The 19,506-nt window shown below is 39.0% G+C and overlaps 2 protein-coding genes across 2 annotated transcripts in view; both read right to left on the bottom strand.

The window, feature by feature from the left end:
• The window catches only part of RAD51 (RAD51 recombinase), a 31,117-nt gene extending 31,035 nt beyond the window's left edge, over positions 1-82 (bottom strand). Inside the window, exon 1 of the mRNA XM_021695588.1 lies at positions 74-82. The gene's annotated coding sequence lies outside the window, so the exon portion shown is untranslated. The remainder of the gene's footprint in view (positions 1-73) is intronic.
• A 12,123-nt stretch (positions 83-12,205) lies between these two features.
• The window catches only part of KNL1 (kinetochore scaffold 1), a 53,593-nt gene continuing 46,292 nt past the window's right edge, over positions 12,206-19,506 (bottom strand). Inside the window, exons 20-25 of the mRNA XM_021695480.1 lie at positions 19,177-19,277; positions 15,432-15,500; positions 14,282-14,391; positions 13,982-14,100; positions 13,149-13,271; positions 12,206-12,362 (exon numbers count right to left, since the gene is read on the bottom strand). Coding sequence (XP_021551155.1) covers positions 12,221-12,362; positions 13,149-13,271; positions 13,982-14,100; positions 14,282-14,391; positions 15,432-15,500; positions 19,177-19,277 — 664 coding nt within the window. The 3' untranslated portion in view covers positions 12,206-12,220. The remainder of the gene's footprint in view (positions 12,363-13,148; positions 13,272-13,981; positions 14,101-14,281; positions 14,392-15,431; positions 15,501-19,176; positions 19,278-19,506) is intronic.

Here is a 19,506-nt window from a genome sequence, read left to right as displayed (position 1 = left end):
CGGGCCCGGTCCGGTTAATGCGGGGACGCACCGGGACGCAGAAAGGGGCCAGGTCTACGCCTCACACACTCACCTCGGTCCACAGCCCTTCTCACTCGGGCGGGCTGCGCGCTCCGACTTCTGTCCGCTGGTCTGGTCCGCGGCCGACCTCGGACGGACTTCAAATGCCCTCCCTTGCTCTGCACACAACGCATGCGAGTTTTAGCTCCAAACTACACCCCTCAGTGGCGCGTCAACTCTCCTCAGACCAGAGTCTCAGGCCGCAGAGCTCTCCCCGACCGGCAACTTTCGGAGATCCCGCCAAATTCTCCGGGAGGGTCACGCCAGCGTCAACGTAACGTCTCCCCGCCCTCCTCGGCTCCGCCGTCTAGCCCGCCCGCCCGCTGCTGGGGAGCCGGAGATGGGCCCAAGGATCTTGATCTTGCACGATGTTAAGGAGTTCCCTTTCCCGTTTACCCCTAAAAACTAATTCACAATTTGGGAGTTTCCTCCTTCTTCTCTTTTACCAGACCAAGGACTACAACTCCCAAGAGGTAGTGGGGTCGGTCGAAGACTCCATCTCCCAGTATGCACCGTCAGCGCCTGCGCCTCAGCCCCTCTGAGGAAAAGCTTGGCTCTATAGAGAGCTTTTTTTTTTTTTTTTTAAGATTCTTAATTAATTTGACAGAGAGAGACACAGCGAGGCACAGCGAGAGAGGGAACACAAGCAAGGGGAGTGGGAAAGGAAGAAGCAGGCTTCTCGCGGAGCAGGGAGCTCGATGTGGGGCTCAGTCCCAGGACGCCGGGATCATGACCTCAGCCAAATGCAGAGGCTTAACAATTGAGCCACCCAGGCGCCCCCTAGAGAGCTATTCTTGATTTGATTCTGAAGTATCTTAAGCCAGTCTTTGCTCTGAGCTTCCGACTCTGAAATTCCCGCCTGGCGTTTTCTATGCCCCTAGAGGTGGTACAGCTGAGGATGCTTGAGTAGACAGATGGAATTGGAAAACAGAGCTAGTGAAGGGGAGAAAAATGCCTGAAATATTAGTCAAACCTTGGTAATTTACTGGAGATTTGCAAGACTCCAGGGGAAGGACACATTGATTTTGAGAAGGTAAACCTTATCATGGTTTACTGGAAACTTTGACCCGTGATTCTGGTTTTAAAGGGTGAATGGGGTTTCCTGGGCAAGAAAGAGGAGATGGAAGACATAAGCATATAGAACAGTATGGGCATGGAAATTAACGACGTGGTCAAGCCATAGTATTGTCTGATGAGGGAGGAAAAGTGTCCCGGAGGCGCTGATACTGGAAAGTTAACATTTAGTTCAAGTTATGAAGAAGCTTAAGAACATGTATGGAGCTTTAGTCTTTATTCTTTAGGTAATGGGGAAATCATTGAAAGGTTTTTTTTAATTTTTTAAATTTTTATTTATTTTTTGACAGAGAGAGACAGCGAGAGAGGGAACACAAGCAGGCGGAGTGGGAGAGGGAGAAGCAGGCTTCCCTGATGAGCAAGGAGCCCGATGCGGGGCTCGATCCCAGGACTCTGGGATCATGACCTGAGCCGAAGGCAGACGCTAAACGGCTGAGCCACCCAGGTGCCCCTGAAAGTTTTTTTTTTTTTTTTAAAGATTTTATTTATTTATTTGACAGAGAGAGACACAGCGAGAGAGGGAACACAAGCAGGGGGAGTGGGAGAGGGAGAAGCAGGCTTCCCGCTGAGCAGGGAGCCCGATGCGAGGCTCGATCGCAGGACCCTGGGATCATGACCTGAGCCGAAGGCAGACGCTTAACAACTGAGCCACCAAGGTGCCCCGAAATCATTGAGAGTTTTTTAAGGAGAGGAGTCCTCTGGTTTGATCTATTTTTTTTCCCCCAGTACTACTTTATTTAGATCTATTTTTTGCCCCACCACTATACATTTGTGGAATGCTTTAAAGTTCATGAAGTTTTTATTTAATCCTCCCATCGTTGTCTTGTGGCAGTGAAGGAGAGATTTCAGGAAAGAGATAGTAAGGACAGCAAAAACTGTTAGGAAGCTCTTGCAGTATTTCAGACTAGGGATGAAGGCTTGCTTGAGTTAGAGCAATGACAGAATTCAGGAAGCATTCTGGGGGTAGACTCAACCTAACTTAGTAATTACAGATAGTACCTGGGGATAATAGTAACTGCCTTCCATACCAAATATACCCACCTTTACCTCCCCTTCTTCACACCCCTTCCTTAGAGCATCTGCAAACCCACAGCCCCTCTTGGCTGAATGAAATCGTATGTGACTTTGACCTTTCATTAAAATGAAATTCCTATTCCCTGCATATTTTCAGACCACAATGCTTTGAAACTAGAACTCAATCACAAGAGGAAAGTCGGAAAGAACTCAAACACATGGAGGCTAAAGAGCATCCTACTAAAGAATGAATGGGTCAACCAGGAAATTAAAGAAGAATTAAAAAAATTCATGGAAACAAATGAAAATGAAAACACAACTGTTCAAAATCTTTGGGATACAGCAAAGGCAACCCTAAGAGGAAAGTATATAGCAATACAAGCCTTTCTCAAGAAACAAGAAAGGTCTCAAATACACAATCTAACCCTACACCTAAAGGAGCTGGAGAAAGAACAGCAAATAAAGCCTAAACCCAGCAGGAGATGAGAAATAATAAAGATCAGAGCAGAAATCAATGAAATAGAAACCAAAAGAACAGTAGCACAGATCAATGAAACTAGGAGCTGGTTCTTTGAAAGAATTAACAAGATTGATAACCCCCTGGCCAGACTTATCAAATAGAAAAGAGAAATGACCCAAATCAACAAAATCATGAATGAAAGAGGAGAGATCACAACCAACACCAAAGAAATACAAACAATTATAAGAACATATTATGAGCAACTATATGCCAGCAAATTAGATAATCTAATTTCTGGAAGAAATGGAGGCATGTATCAACTACCAAAACTGAACCAGGAAGAAATAGAAAACCTGAACAGACCTAAACCACTAAGGAAATTGAAGCAGTAATCAAAAAATCTCCCAACAAACAAAAGCCCAGGGCCAGATGGCTTCCCAGGGGAATTCTACCAAACATTTAAAGAAGAATTAATACCCATTCTTCTGAAACTGTTCCAAAAAATAGAAATGGAAGGAAAACTTCCAAACTTGTTTTATGAGGCCACCATTACCTTGATCCCCAAACCAGAAAAAGACCCCATCAAAAAGGAGAATTACAGACCAATATCTTTGATGAACATGGATGCAAAAATTCTCATCAAAATACTAGCCAATAGGATCCAACAGTACATTAAAAGGATTATTCACCACGACCAAGTGGGATTTATCCCTGGGCTGCAAGCTTGGTTCAACATCCACAAACCAATCAATGTGATACAATACATTAATAAAAGAACAAGAACCATATGATCCTCTCAATAGATGCAGAAAAAGCATTTGACAAAGTACAGCATCCTTTCTTGATCAAAACTCTTCAGAGTACAGGGATAGAGGGTACATACTTCAATATCATAAAAGCCTTCTATGAAAAACCCACAGCAAATATCATTCTCAATGGGGAAAAACTGAGAGCTTTCCCCCTAAGGTCAGGAACACAGCAGGGATGTCCACTATCACCACTGCTATTCAACATAGTATTAGAAGTCCTAGCCACAGCAATCAGACAACAAAAGGAAATAAAAGGCATCCGAATCAGCAAAGAAGTAGTCAAACTCTCATTCTTTGCAGATGATATGATACTTTATGTGGAAAACCCAAAAGACTCCACCCCAAACTGCTAGAACTCATACAGGAATTCAGTAAAGTGGCAGGATATAAAATCAATGCACAGAAATCGGTGGCATTCCTATACACCAACAACAAGACAGAAGGAAGAGAAATTAAGGAGTCGATCCCATTTACAACTGCACCCAAAACCATAAGATACCTAGGAATAAATCTAACCAAAGAGGCAAAGAATCTGTACTCAGAAAACAATAAAATACTCATGAAAGAAATTGAGGAAGACACAAAGAAATGGAAAAACGTTCCATGCTCATGGATTGGAAGAACAAATATTGTGAAGATGTCAATGCTACCTAGAGCAATCTACACATTCAATGCAATCCCCATCAAAATACCATCCACTTTTTTCAAAGAAATGGAACAAATAATCCTAAAATTTGTATGGAACCAGAAAAGACCCCGAATAGCCAGAGGAATGTTGAAAAAGAAAAGCAAAGCTGGCGGCATCACAATTCTGGATTTCAAGCTCTATTACAAAGCTGTCATCATCAAGACAGTATGGTACTGGCACAAAACAGACACATAGATCAGTGGAACAGAATAGAGAGCCCAGAAATGGACCCTCAACTCTATGGTCAACTAATCTTGGACAAAGCAGGAAAGAATGTCCAATGGAAAAAAGACAGTCTCTTCAACAAATGGTGTTGGGAAAATTGGACAGCCACATGCAGAAGAATGAAACTGGACCATTTCTTTACACCACACACAAAAGTAGACTCAAAATGGGTGAAAGACCTAAATGTGAGACAGGAGTCCATCAAAATCCTAGAGGAGAACACAGGCAGCAACCTCTTCGACCTCAGCCGCAGCAACTTCTTCCTTGAAACTTCACCAAAGGCAAGGGAAGGAAGGGCGAAAATGAACTATTGAGACTTCATCAAGATAAAAAGCTTTTGCACAGCAAAAGAAACAGTCAACAAAACCAAAAGACATCCAACAGAACGGGAGAAGATATTTGCAAATGACATACCAGATAAAGGGCTAGTATCCAAAATCTATAAAGAACTTCTTAAACTCAACACCCAAAGAACAAATGATCCAATCAAGAAATGGGCAGAAGACATTTTCCCAAAGAAGACATCCAAATGGCCAACAGACACTTGGAAAAGTGCTCAACATCGCTCAGCATCAGGGGAATACAAATCAAAACCTCAATGAGATATCACCTCACACCAGTCAGAATGGCTAAAATTAACAAGTCAGGAAAGGATGGATGTTGGCGAGGACGCGGAGAAAGGGGAACCCTCCTACACTGTTGGTGGGAATGCAAGCTGGTGCAGCCACTCTGGAAAACAGTCTGGAGTTTCCTCAAAAAGTTGAAAATAGAGCTACCATACGACCAGCAATTGCACTACTGGGTATTTACCCCAAAGATACAAATGTAGGGATCCGAAGGGGTATGTGCACCCCGATGTTTATAGCAGCAATGTCCACGATAGCCAAACTATGGAAAGAGTCAAGATGTCCATCGACAGATGAATGGATAAAGAAGATGTGGTATATATATACAATGGAATATTATGCAGCCATCAAAAGGAATGAGATCTTGCCATTTGCAACGACTTGGATGGAACTGGAGGGTGTTATGCTGAGTTAAATAAGTCAATCAGAGAAACACATGGATCATATGACCTCACTGATATGAGGAATTCTTAATCTCTGGAAACAAACTGAGGGTTGCTGGAGTGGTGGGGAGGTGGGAGGAATGGGGTGGCTGGGTGCTAGACATTGGGGAAGGTATGTGCTATGGTGAGTGCTGTGAATTGTGCAAGACTGTTGAATCACAGATCTGTACCTCTGAAACAAATAATACATTATATGTTAAAAAAAAAAAGAAGATAGCAGGAGGGCAAGAATGAAGGGGGGAAATCGGAGGGGGAGACAAACCATGAGAGACTATGGACTCTGAAAAACAAACTGAGGGTTCTAGAGGGGAGGGGGGTGGGAGGATGGGTTAGCTTGGTGATGGGTATTAAAGAGGGCACGTTCTGCATGGAGCACTGGGTGTTATACGCAAACAATGAATCGTGGAACACTACATCAAAAACTAATGATGTAAGGTATGGTGATTAACATAACATAATAATTAAAAAAAAATGAAATTCCTGTGGCTGTGTGGTTGTCAAGCCAGAGAAACCCTATCTGTAGAAAGATTAAGAAATTGAGAGACCAAGAAAGTGGGAGAGAATGAGACAGAAAGGAAAGAAACAATTTTGAAATCTGTTTCCAAATCTTTCCAATTTCTCAGGAGCCCAGCAGCACTTACTGTTCTTGAGATCTATGAGATACTCCTACATTCCAATAAATCTTCCTTCCATTTCTTCTGCTTAAACCAATTTGAGTAGTTTTCTGTTCCTTTCTTCCAAGACAACCCACTAAACACTTGGAAATAAGACAAACTAGTGTTCTTGCTAGCAATCCATATGTTTTTAAGTGTGTAATTGAAAAGTTTTGGATATATATATCCTAAATTACAGTCCAGTGACCTATCTGAAATCTCAAAGAGGTAACCTCTAGTAAAACCAAAACTTAATCGTGAGAAACCTAATCTTTTGTCTCAAGGATAATAATCTCCTGGTATAGTCAGCCTGAAGCATAGTAAGGGAAATCCAGAAAGGGAAACCCACTGTCATGTCCAAGTGATCCAGTTGAGTAGTACAAGGATGATCCAGTATTGGGAAATCTGTTATAATTGACTATATTAATAGGTCAAGGAGAAAACCCATAGGGTTAATTTCATCATTTTGAAAAAGCATTCAATAAAATTCAACATAAATTCCTCATTAAGGGGGAAAAAGGTAAAAAGGAATTAGATGTTTCCTTAGCATGATCAAGAAAAAAACATATATTCCAAACAAGCTGCCATTGTCTGCTTACTGGTGAAATGTTAGAAATACTTTCATTAAAACCAAGAACTGAGGCTCCTGGCTGGCTCAGTAGGAGCACATGACTCTTAATCTCGGGTTCGTGAGTTTGAGCCGCATATTTGGTGTAGAGATTACTTAAATAAAAAAGAAAAAAACAAAAACAAAATTGTCTATTGCCACTATTATTTACTATTGTTCAGGAAGTGTCACTGGGTGTAATAATTAAAGATAAATAATAAAAGATGTAAATTTTGGGAAAGATTTACAGATATGACTGCATACCTAGATAGTTTAAGGGACAATAAGAAAGTACATTAGTGTAACCAATTATGAAATATAAAAAGATCAGCACTTTAAGTCTTAATAACTAATTAGACAATGTAATAGAAAAAGATCCTATTCACAGTAGTAACAAAAACCGTAAGTGTCTAGGAATAAACTTTTAGAAATGTTCAGGACCTCTATGGAAAAATCCCCAAAACCATCTTCCCAGAGGAAAAGGCTCAAAATTATAAAGTTGAAACTTCTTCAACATCAATGAATTCCCAATAGAAATCCCAATGTGATTCATGGCAATCACCATTGGTTGCCTACCCAAAAGCCATTACCCTTCTTTATGGCTAAGAGAACCTAGTATGTAGGAATGATGCTCACTAGTAAGATTTTGGATGACTGGGGGCGCCTAGGTGGCTCAGATGGTTAAGCGTCTGCCTTCGGCTCGGGTCATGATCCCAGGGTCCTGGGATCGAGCCCCACATCAGGCTCCTGACTCAGCGGAGAGTCTGCTTCTTCCTCTCCCTCTGCCTCTCGCACTGCTCATGCTCTCTCTCTCTCTCTCTCTCTCTGTATCTCTGTGTCTCAAATGAATAAATAAAATCTTAAAAAAAAAAAGATTTTGGATGACTTTTGTATATTATTTGTATTTTTTTGTATATTATCTGTATTCTTTTGTATATTATTTGAATTTTTGGTTTGAATTTATCTTGTCCTTATTATAATTTAAAAATTGTAACAATATAAAATGCCTTGGGATAAGTCTAACAAGAGAAGTGCACATCCTATATAAAGGATATTTTAAGATATTAAACAAAGGACACAAAACAGAAAAGCATACTATTGGAAGACTCACTATCTTAAAGATATCGGTTGTCCATGAGTTGTTCTTTAAATTTAATATAACATGATCTCATTAAAGTTACATTAAGAGTTTTTGGAGAACAAAACAATCTAGTTCTTACCTTTATATGATAAAATAAAAAAGCAAGAAGAGCTAGGAAAACTCTGAAATAAAAGGGCCTGAACTGACCAGATATTAAAACATATTATGAAACTACATTACAGGCACGCCTGAGTGGCTCAGTTGGTTAAGAATCCAACTCTTGATCTTGGTCAGGTCATGATCTCAGAGTTGTGAGATGGAGCCCTGTGTCAGGCTCCGTGCTAAGTGTGGAGCCTGATTAAGATTCTCTCTCCCTCTCCCTCTGCCCCTCCCTGGCTCTCTCCCTCTCAACAAAACAAAACAAAACAAAACTATAATAATTACAAAGGACTTGTAAGATAAGATAGGTCAATGGAATAGAATAGTTATATCAGTGTCTTAGTTTCCTATTGCTGCTGTAACAAATTACCACAAATGTAGTGGCTTAAAACAACAAAAATGTATCATCTTACAATTCTGGAGCTCACAATTCCTAATGGGTTTCACTGTCACTGGACTAAAAGCAAGATGTTGGCAGAATTGTGTCTCTTCTGGAAGTCCCAGGAGAAAAATCTGTTTCCTTGCCTTTTCCAGTCTCTAGAGGCATCTACATTCTTTGGCTCAAGGTCCCTTCTTCCCTCTTCAAAGTCAATGATTACTCTGATCTGTTTCCATTATGACATCTCCTTCTCTGATTCTGACGTCCTGCCTTCCTCTTATAAAAACCCTTGTGATTACACTGGGCCTACCCAGCTAATCCAAGATAGCCTCCCCATGTCAAGATCCTTCAAAAGCTCTGAAGAGGGGGTGCCTCGGTGGCTCAGTCGTTAAGCGTCTGCCTTCGGCTCGGGTCATGATCCCAGGGTCCCGGGATTGAGCCCCGAGTCAGGCTCCCCGCTCTGTGGGAGTCTGCTTCTCTCTCTCCCACTCCCCCTGCTTGTGTTCTCTCTCTGGCTGTCTCTCTCTCTGTCAAATAAATATAAAAATCTTAAAAAAAAAAAAAAAAAAAGCTCTGAAGAGTCCCTACTGTGATGACATTCACATTTTGGTGTTGGGGGGGTGGTTACTATTCTGCCTACTGCACTCAGATATGAATACGTAGAGAAATCTAGTATATGATAAAAAAGTCATTCCAAATCAGTGGGGGAAAATAGCCTGTTTGTTAAATGGTGCAGGGATAGCCACATAGCCATCTAGAAAAAAAAAATTATTTTGGATCCTTAAACTTTATGTTAGGATAAATTTCCAATTGGTTCAAAGATATAAATGTAAAGTATTAAGCCATAAAAGTTCTAAGAGAAACCATAGATCTTACAGTGCGGAGAGTCTAAATATAACACAAACTCAAAAGACATAAAAGAAAATATTGATACATTAGACTACATATGTTTAAAATTCTAAATGGCAAAACCTATAATAACTAAAGTCAAATAAAACCACAAATTAGGGGGAAATTTGGCAAACAACTATCACAAAGAGTTTCTTTTTTTAAAAAAATTTAAATTTAAATTCAATTAATTAACATATAATGTATTATTGGTTTCAGAGGTGGAGGTCAGTGTTTCATCAGTCTTATATAATACCCAGTTCTCATTACATCATGTGCCCTCCTTAATGTCCATCACCCAGTTGTCCCCTCCCCCTCAACAACCCTCAGTTTGTTTCCTATGATTAAGAGTCTCATGGTTTGTTTCCCTCTCTGATTTCGTTTTATTTTTTCCTCTCTTCCCCTATGATCCTGTTTTGTTTCTTAAATTCCACATTAGTGAGAACATATAATAGTCTTTCTCTGATTGACTTATTTTGCTTAGCATAATACCCCCTAGTTCCATCCATGTCCGGTGCAAATGGCAAGATTTCTTTTTTTTTGATGGCTGAGTAGTATTCCTTTGTATATATATACCACTTCTTTTTTTTAAATTTTATTTTCTTAAAGATTTTGTTTATTTATTTGGCACAGAGAGAGCACAAGGAGGGGGAGCAGCAGGCAGAGGGAGAGGGAGAAGCAGGCTCCCCAGTGAGCAAGGAGCCCGACTCGGGGCTCGATCCCAGGACCCTGGGATCATGACCTGGGCCAAAGGCAGACGCTTAACCAAGTGAACCACCCACGCATCCCAATTGTGCACTTTAAAAGGTGAATTATATGATGTAAATTACATTTCAGTGACACTGTTTTTAAAAAAAGGAAGTTAAGGGGCACCTGGGTGGCTCAGTCGTTAAGCGTCTGCCTTCGGCTCAGGTCATGATCCCAGGGTCCTGGGATCGAGCCCCGCATCGGGCTCCCTGCTCAGCGGGGAGTCTGCTTCTCCCTCTCCCTCTCCCCCTGCTTGTGTTCCCTCTCTCGCTGTGTCTCTCTCTGTCAAATAAATAAATAAAAATCTTTAAAAAAAAAATTAAATAAATAAATAAATAAATAAATAAATAAATAAATAAAGGAAGTTAAAAAAAATAAACACAACACAGAATACTGGTCCTTACCCCTAGTGTTTCTGATTCAGCAGGTTTGGGGTGAAGCTGACACCACTAGTCTAGGGACTAAACTTTGAGAACCACTCCATTAGCTCATAGAAATGATAGTTTCCTGAGGAACTTCAAATAGTTTTCTTTTATTGTCTTTCAGAGACATAGACATAGGGATAACTATGGTTTGTATATAGTTCTTAAACTCAGGTCCTGACATATTTCAATCTTATCTCAGTTTTCAAATAAGTGGGTGTTTCTGGAAGGAGCTTCCTTTGGTATATCTTCAAAGGTCTATTGAACACATGGTAAAACCAACCAACCAACAAACCAACCAACCAACCAACCCAAAAAAAACGTCTTCACTTCATAAAGAGACACTGCTTAAAAAGATTTCATATAATAAACTTATTTTAATAGTGCAAAAACCAACCTGCTTCTAATCAGTGAAGGAACAACTTCCAAAAAATTTTATAAAAATAGCCAATCCTTTGAACAAATACAAATGCAAATAATTAAATATTACAATTATGTAGCTAAACCCAGGAAGCAGAGATCATAATTACAAGCCAAATCATTCTTGGAGTTGGTCCATTCCAGGTTACCAAAATGCATAAAACAAAACCTCTACTTTTCAGGTTTACAGAAAAGAAATAACTCCAGTAAGAAAACTAATTTAAGTTTCATGGAAAACAGACCATATTGGTGACTTTAAAAGTTTTTCAAGGAGTTCACAGAAATAAAGAACGTTTACGTCTTGATTTTTATGAAAAATGAATTTTATGTTGACTTTCAAAGCTTAAAAGACCATGTCATCTTTTTCACCAATAGCTCAGAAGTAAAAGCCAATTCAAGAGCGAAGATAATATTCACGGGACCCATAGGACTTTAACCAGATCCTAAAGTATAAAGCAAAATTTTAGATGAATTAGTTTAAAAATGCAATATACTTTAGTTTAGAATTAAATATAAAAGAAACAAAAATTACCATGATTAGGATTTGACTAAAGTTTGGGTAAAAGTTTACTCATATTTATCTATCTCACAGATAATACCGATCATTCAGCATCAGTGGATATGCTTATTTTTTTGTATGAGAAGGGTGTGGCTTCAAAAACCAATACTCACATTAAATCCATTACTACTGCCAGAACTTGACAAAATTGGTGGTTTTGAATGTGATACATTGTTTGAAGTACAATTATTTAATAGAAAGAGACCGAGAATCTTGCTGCAAAGCATCCTTCAGAAAGATGGAAACTGTCCAGACAGAGGAGTATCTCTCTATACAGCTCTATGTATTTCTATATATATCTCCCTACACATCACAAACATACAAGAAAATTAATATATTTACATATATATACTGGGCCAAAATGAATTAACTTTCCCTATAAAATTATACTTAAGAAAACATTAATAGACATATAATAAAAGAAGGCAAGGCCCTCAAGAAAAGATGGCAACCATTTGAATAGCTGAGTGCTACTGTTTTTTCTTAACATTTCTGCAATGGAGAAAAAGAAGGATGAAAAGTTTGTAGAAAGATAGATCTCTATTCCAGAAATACCAGGCAACTTGAAAATCATAGTTCTATATATGAGGAAATGGCTAATGTTTTTGTCAGAGGTGACAGCTCCTCTTATACTTAATGTTACTTCTCAGGGCTTGCCCTATAGCAGAGAGCACAACTTTAATTAGAAGAAATTTCCCCCTAAGTGTTCTACTATTTAAACCTTTTGTAAAAAGAGGAGCAGGTTGATAATATGGTATTTGAGGCTGTCCATTGTTCCTGACTGCAGAAATTTAAAAACTAACCATACAAATTAACTATAACATCATCAGAAAGAATTTTATTAGGCTTCATTCTATGACCTAAAGACAAAGATTAAATAGCAATGGATACTCTGACATAATATCATTAGGAAGTGCACTGTGCTTGGTTGTTACAGCTATAGAAATGGCAGTCCTGAAGCAGATCTTGGTAAATTTGCTTGACTACATTCTTTAGGTAGTTGTCCTCCAGTGGTACTTTAGATAGAATTGCAGTGATTTCATCGTGGCTGGAAAGAACAAAAGGTTCATTAATTTTTCTGGACACTTACCTCCATTTCATTGGAATTCATGTTTTTGGGGATGGTCTCTGAGTCTCTTAGGAAGCACAAGTAGGAATTTCTAGAAATAGCCTGCCCAATTGGAATTGAGATTCCAAAACGAGGCCAAAGAGCAATTCTCTATGAACTGTGAGGTATCTTGACTTAGCTAAAAATCTGAATTGTTGGTGTTTGCTGATGGATTTGAGGTGAGTGCATTCTAAACTCTGCCACCTTACAAACTGTCAGCAGTGTGTCTAAAAAGTCACAAAATATATGGTAGGAATGAAATATTGTTATATCTGATTACAAAGACTAGCTGACAAAAGCATTATGACTACACAGCTTTTTAAGTGATTATTAAATGATTAAGTGCTTATTCTGTTTTAAAGGCCATAAAAGTTGTTTATATATGATCTGGGCTAAGCACCATTTTTTTTTTTACACCCATTTTTTTCCTTCTTGGTTCCTGCTTTAGGTAAGAGTATTCAAAAAGTACAGCAAGTATAAAATAGACCAATGGTCTCCAGCATCCCCTGGAGCTAAAAATGAAGGTCACTGACTTTAAAAGAACAAATTTTTTAAAATGAAGCCAGAGAGAAGTGACATTTGGCACTCACTATGGGGGATTATCCATTACTGGTATATCCAATAATCGTATATGCATTATTTCTGACCACTTTGAGAGATCTTTCAAATGATATAACATAGGTAAAAAGGTAGTTAGGAGCCCTATCCTGGCGGCTCTTTACTTACCCAATGTTTCCAAGGTGATTTTGAATGGAGAAAGGTAATGGGACAGTTGGAAAATGGACTGAGAGAGGCAAAGTTAACTCAAATTTTGCAAATGCTGTAGAGCTGGAGAATAAAAGCCTCAATCTATAAAAGACAAGATTTTCAATTAAAAATACAAAACAAAAACAGAATGAAACAAATACATTTTCCTTTTATACTCATATGGAAACTTAGGTAGTACATTATTTACTTGTCCTTATCAAATGGACGATGGGTAAAAAATCTGGAACAAGGTATTATTATTAGTAGTATCATTTTCATTGTTAGTCATAAAACTCATTAAAATAAATCATTTTAATAAATTTTTGACTATTTACTGTTATGGGTTGAACTATGTCCCCTCCTGCCATCCATATGTTGAAGCCTTCGTCTCCAGCAACTCAGAATGTGACCTTATTTTGGAAATAAGGTAACTGCAGATTTAATTAATTAAGATGAGGTCCTGCTGGAGTGGGATGGTCCCCTAACCCAAAATGATTGGTGTCCTTATAAAAAGGGTACATGTGGACACAAACATGCACACAGGAAGCACATCATGTGAAGATGAAAGCAGATACTAGGATTATATATTTATAAGCCAAGGTATGCTAATGACTGCCAGCAAATCACTAGAAGTTAGGAGATAGGCATGGAACAGATTCCCCTTCACAGCCCCTTGGAAAGAACCAACCCTGCTATCATCTCGATCTCAGACTTCTAGCCTCCAGAACTGTGAAACAATAAATTGCTGTTGTTTTAAGCCACTGAGTTTGTGGTACTTTGTTATGGCAGCCCTGGGGAAATAAAGTACTTACTCAGTATTAGTCACATCTATGTTCATTAGGTTATAATTTGGTCCCCATCTCTTTAAAAACTCAATTTCCTCTCCAAGGAGTCTACAATGGCTCACTACCATTGAGATTTCTTGAAGCATCTAGGAAAAATTGAGGGAAAAAAAATTATGAAAACATTTCTGTTTTTAGTGGCTTTTTTATAAAGAATCCCTTGAAGTGAAGCAATTTAATATATTTATAGTTTCAGGATTAAATATATGACATTTCAGTTCTGCTTTTTGGGACATATATTTTCCTATAAAATACTTCAATCAGATTTACCTTGGGTACTTGATGCTGTGTTGTACATTTCTTCTTCCAGGATTCCTGTTCCTCAATGTACTGAAAAATAAGCTTATGAACTAAAAGGGAGGAAGGAGGAGCTTTATCCTCTGAGGAAGGGAAAAAAAAAAAATCAAAACACGGTATTACTTATTTTCAAATATATACATAAGCCAGAAATACCTTCAAACTACTAAGTGTCTAAGTATCCTCTCCATTTTATTTTCAAGCACATAAATCAACATATATATAGTGAACATAGACATTCTTTTTTTTTTTTAAAGATTTTATTTCTTTGAGAGAGAATGAGTCGGGGGCAGAGGCAGAGGGAGAGGGAGAAGCAGACTCCCGGCTGATCAGGGAGCCCAACGCAGAGCTTGATCCCAGGACCCTGAGATCATGACCTGAGCCAAAGGCAGATGCTTAACTGACTGAGCCACCCAGGTGCCCCAAACATAGACATCTTATAAAAACTCAAGACTTTATCATATATGGAACAGAACTTGGTTAAAAGCATGGGTTTAAATATAACCTAAACAAGTTTAAATACTGCCTTTCCTTACAACCTGAGGGATCCTAAGCACACTTACTTCTTTTGAGCTACAGTTCCCTAATTTGTAAAACAAGGAATACTTACCTCAAAGTGTTGATATAAATAATACAAATGCCTGATATAGTATAAGTACTCAGAATGGTAATTTTTGAATTACGGAAATAGCTATTATTAATCATTGCTTACAATCTAGTAATAATTAAAAATATAATTGTTTTTTTAAAGATTTCATTTATTTGACAGAGAGAGCGAGAGAGCACAAGCAGGGGGAACAGTAGAGGGAAAGGGAGAAGCAGGCTCCCTGCCAAGCAGGGAGCCCAATGCGGGGCTTGATCCCAGGACCCTGAGATCATGACCTGAGCCGAAGGCAGACGCTCAAACATCTGAGCCACCCAGGTGCCCCAAATATAATTTCTTTTAAACCCTACCCAATATTTAGAACATTACCCAAGCAATTATATGTCTAATACACATTTCTAAGGACAAATTATTATTATTATTGTCTATATTTAACTTCATATGTGAAAGAGTTCTCAAGGAGCAAATTACACTTGTAAATATTCAACAAATTTTTAATGGATAAGTGTTTGGACTTACCATCTAACAGAGATTGAAAATTCAGGTCAACAATCTTCCTATAAGCCTTGTCCAGGAAAAGGAGACCAACTAGAAGAACCAGAATAAGAGTAGTACTTTTTAAAAAAAATATATTTTATTTATTTATTTGAGAGAGAGAGTGTGCCTGTGCAAGCAGGCAGTGGGGGGGGGGGCGCGGAGGGAGAGGGACAAGTAGATGCCATGCTGAGCCCACACAGGGCTCAATTTCATGACCTGAGCTGAAATCGAGTGGGATGCTTAACTGACTGAGCCACTTCCGGCACCCCATTATTTCTTTTTATTATCTGATTTTAAACTACATACAACTCAGTACTTTAGAATCCTACTTTTTCTGGGTAGCAGGGTTTTTTTTAATATAAGCAATGAAAGATGTATCTTTTTTTTTAAGATTTTATTTATTTTAGAATGAGAGAGCATGCGTGTATGAGTGGGAGGAGGGGCAGAGGGAGAGGGAGAAGCAGGATCCCTGCTGAGCAGGGAGCCCGATGTGGGACTCGATCCCAGGACCCCAAGACCTCAACCTGAGCCAAAGACAGATGCCTAACCAATTGAGCCACCCAAGCACCCCTAAAGGTGTATCCTTGAATCATATTATTCTTTGTGTATGGCAAACGCTCCCCCTGAAACTGCTGAACTACATTTATTAGCAAGTCTCTGAAGGAAATTTAAGGTGTAGTACATTTATTGTAAATTTATCAAGGCCTCCTCCTTGACTCCTAACTTTTGTGCAAAGATACTATTTTCAGACACCATACAAAAAAATGACTATCATCTCTTCATACCTATCTTTTTACAAATACAGTGAAAATGATTTATGCTTTTAGCATTACAGTAATGAGTAGCCAGGAGAGCTGCTTCCTCTTCCAAATTCTAGAGTTATCTCCTGTCTCTCAAATTCGATTCTTTTTACTTTGTTGAATATTCTCTATGTATTAGTGAGACAGACAGACACAATCAATTTATATTCTCAAAAAGCTTATAACTCAGGGGATGCACAGATAATTACACTAATAAACACCAAAAACTACAATCAATGATAAGCACTATTAAGGAAAACTGCAGGAAGCAATGAGAACATATATAATAGGAGGGCAAATAGTAGAGGAAGTGGATAAAAGGAGAGTCAGGGAAAACTTTCCTGCAAAAGTGATAACTGAGTTAAGCTCTTAAGGATTATTAACAGAAGTTCATTTAGTGAAAAGGGAGTACTATGGTCTGAATGTTTGCGTCCTCCATCAAATTTATATACTGAAATCCTAATGCCCCCTGTGATGGTATTAGGAGATGGACCTTTAGAAAGCATTTATTAGGTCAGGAAGGTGGAGCCCTCATGAATGAGATTAATGCTCCTATAATAGAGAACCTAAACAGTTAGCTTGGTCTTTCAGCATGTAAGGATACAATGAGAAGTCTGCAACCTGGAAGAGGGCTCTCACCTGACCATGCTGGCACCCTGATCTTGGACTTCCAGCTTCCGGAAATATAAGAAAAAATTTCAGTTGTTCAATAACTACCCAGTTGATGGCATTTTTGTTATAAAAGTCCAAATGGACAAAGGGAAAGGGCTTCCAGGTATAAAAAACATCATTATGAAGGTCCTGAGTTAGGATGGAACATGATTGAGCATGAAAAGACCAGGACCTTTTAAGGAAATGAAAGAGGAGCACCTGGCTAGCTCAGTTGGGAAAGCATGCAACTCTTAATCTCAGGGTCATGAGTTCAGGCCCCATGTTGGGTGTAGAGCCTACTTAAGAAAAAAAAAAAGGAAATGAAAGAAATCCATGTGCCAAAGTGCAGAGAATAGTTTAAGATGTGGCAGGAAAAGGAGGAAAAATTCAATTCATGCAAGACATTATAGGCCATAACAAATATTTTGATCATTAGTCTAAGAATGTTAGGTGCATGATTCGATTTCCAACAATCACCATAGCTACAGGAAGGAAGATGAATTGGAGAGGAAAAGGAGAGGATTCAGAAAGGCCAGCTGGAATGTTATTGTAGTCATTTGGTTAGAGATGACTATTGACAGGAAACAAAGAAATGTGGATCAGTATTAAGAAATTAAAATCCCTAAGTCTTATTGATGATTAGGTATGCCTGATAAGGGATGAAGAGGTATAGAGTGATTCCTAAGTTCTATTTTTTGTTTGTTTATTTATTTATTTATTTTTAAAGATTTTATTTATTTATTTGACAGAGAGAGACACAGCAAGAGAGGGAACACAAGCAGGGGGAGTGGGAGAGGGAGAAGCAGGCTTCCTGTGGAGCAGGGAGCCCGATGTGGGGCTTGATCCCAGGACCCTGGGATCATGACCTGAGCCGAAGGCAGACGCTTAACGACTGAGCCACCCAGGCGCCCCTATTTATTTATTTTTAAGTACACTCCACGTTCAATGTTGGGCTTGAACTCATGACCCTGTGATCAAGAGTTGCATGTTCTACTGACTGAGTCAGCCAGACACCTTTAATTCCTAAGTTTTAATTTTGGACCTGGACTGAAGTTGATGGTATTATTACTATTTTTTAAAGATTTTATACGCTTCTTTATTTGGGAGAGAGAGAGCATGAGCAGGGGAAGGAGCAGAGGGAGAGGGACAAACAGACTCTTTGTGGAGCACAGAGCCCGATCCCAGGACTCTGAGATCATGACGTGAGCCGAAACCCAGAGTCAGACGCTCAACCGACTGAGCCACTCAAGCGCCTCGATGGTATTCTTTGAAAAAAGGAACTTTTTTTTTTTTTTAAAGATTTTATTTATTTATTTGACAGAGAAAGACACAGCGAGAGAGGGAACACAAATGGGGAGTGGGAGAGGGAGAAGCAGACTCCCTGCCGAGCAGGGAGCCCGATGCGGGACTCGATCCAGGGACTCCAGGATCATAACCTGAGCCGAAGGCAGTCGCTTAACCAACTGAGCCACCCAGGCACCCGAAAAAAGGAACTTTTAAGGAGAATCCTCTGTGGAGGCTGGGAGACTGTGAAGTTTGTTTGGCCATGTTGAAACTGTTTCAGAGAAAAGACCTAAAGACACTGACAGGAGACTCTCAACAAAACAGCTAGAACTCTGTCCAGCCACCATATAGTGATTCTACCTACTTTGATAAGCCTACCAATACACACAGAACTTCCAATTTTTTCAGGTTAACTTAAGTACAAAAAAAAGTTAAAAGTCATCAGCCATTAGAGTAAATCCTCTATCACAAAACACAGATGGAGAAAAGGAACTCAGAATAAATAGATGCAAATAGCATGTTGATCCATTATTTGGATACATAAAATTTCTATCATCTAATGTAATTCAACAAAGGTCAAATTTCACTAGTTGAATTTTTATTTTTTAATTTTTATTTATTTTTGAAGATTTTATTTATTTGACAGAGAGACACAGCAAGAGAGGGAACACAAGCAGGGGGAGTGGGAGAGGGAGAAGGAGGCTTCCCGCGGAGCAGGGAGCCTGATGCGGGGCTTGATCCCAGGACCCTGGGATCATGACCCGAGCCGAAGGCAGACGCTTAACGACTGAGCCACCCAGGTGCCCCATTGAATTTTTATTTAATTTGCATAATTCTATTATCACAAATTAAAGTGATCAACTCTTCTAAGATTTTCAGCAGTGCTTTCATTATGTCAATAGTTATTATTGTATTAAAATAAAGAATGGACTCTCTAGTGAGTTTAGCCATACATTTTCCTGCAGAGGAATTATCTTACTTTTGCTACTCACCTACTGTCTCTCCAAAGGTGATGGTAAGTTCTATTGTGTCATAAAGAAAGGTGAACACAGCTTGATCATCACTCCACTCAATGACTTCCCACTCAGACAAGCTGGAGAGAATGAAAGAGAGACAAAGAATTTTTTTCTGAGGTAAAAGAAGAGAGTTAACTTCTGATACCATGCAAACAGTATCAGCAACAGCTGCTGAAGTTTTTCTACTGGTTTGGGGGACAATCAATATTTTGATTCAAATACTGTGAATGTACAAACATGCTTTAAAAAAAAAGAATTGACTCAATTTTGAATTGTGTATCAGAGAAAGCCAAGTTTAGGCAATAT

This window comes from Neomonachus schauinslandi, chromosome 9 (assembly GCF_002201575.2).
Source record: "Neomonachus schauinslandi chromosome 9, ASM220157v2, whole genome shotgun sequence".
NCBI lineage: Eukaryota > Metazoa > Chordata > Mammalia > Carnivora > Phocidae > Neomonachus > Neomonachus schauinslandi.
Note: the sequence above shows the minus strand (reverse complement) of the source record. Positions and strands in the feature narration are given on the sequence as shown.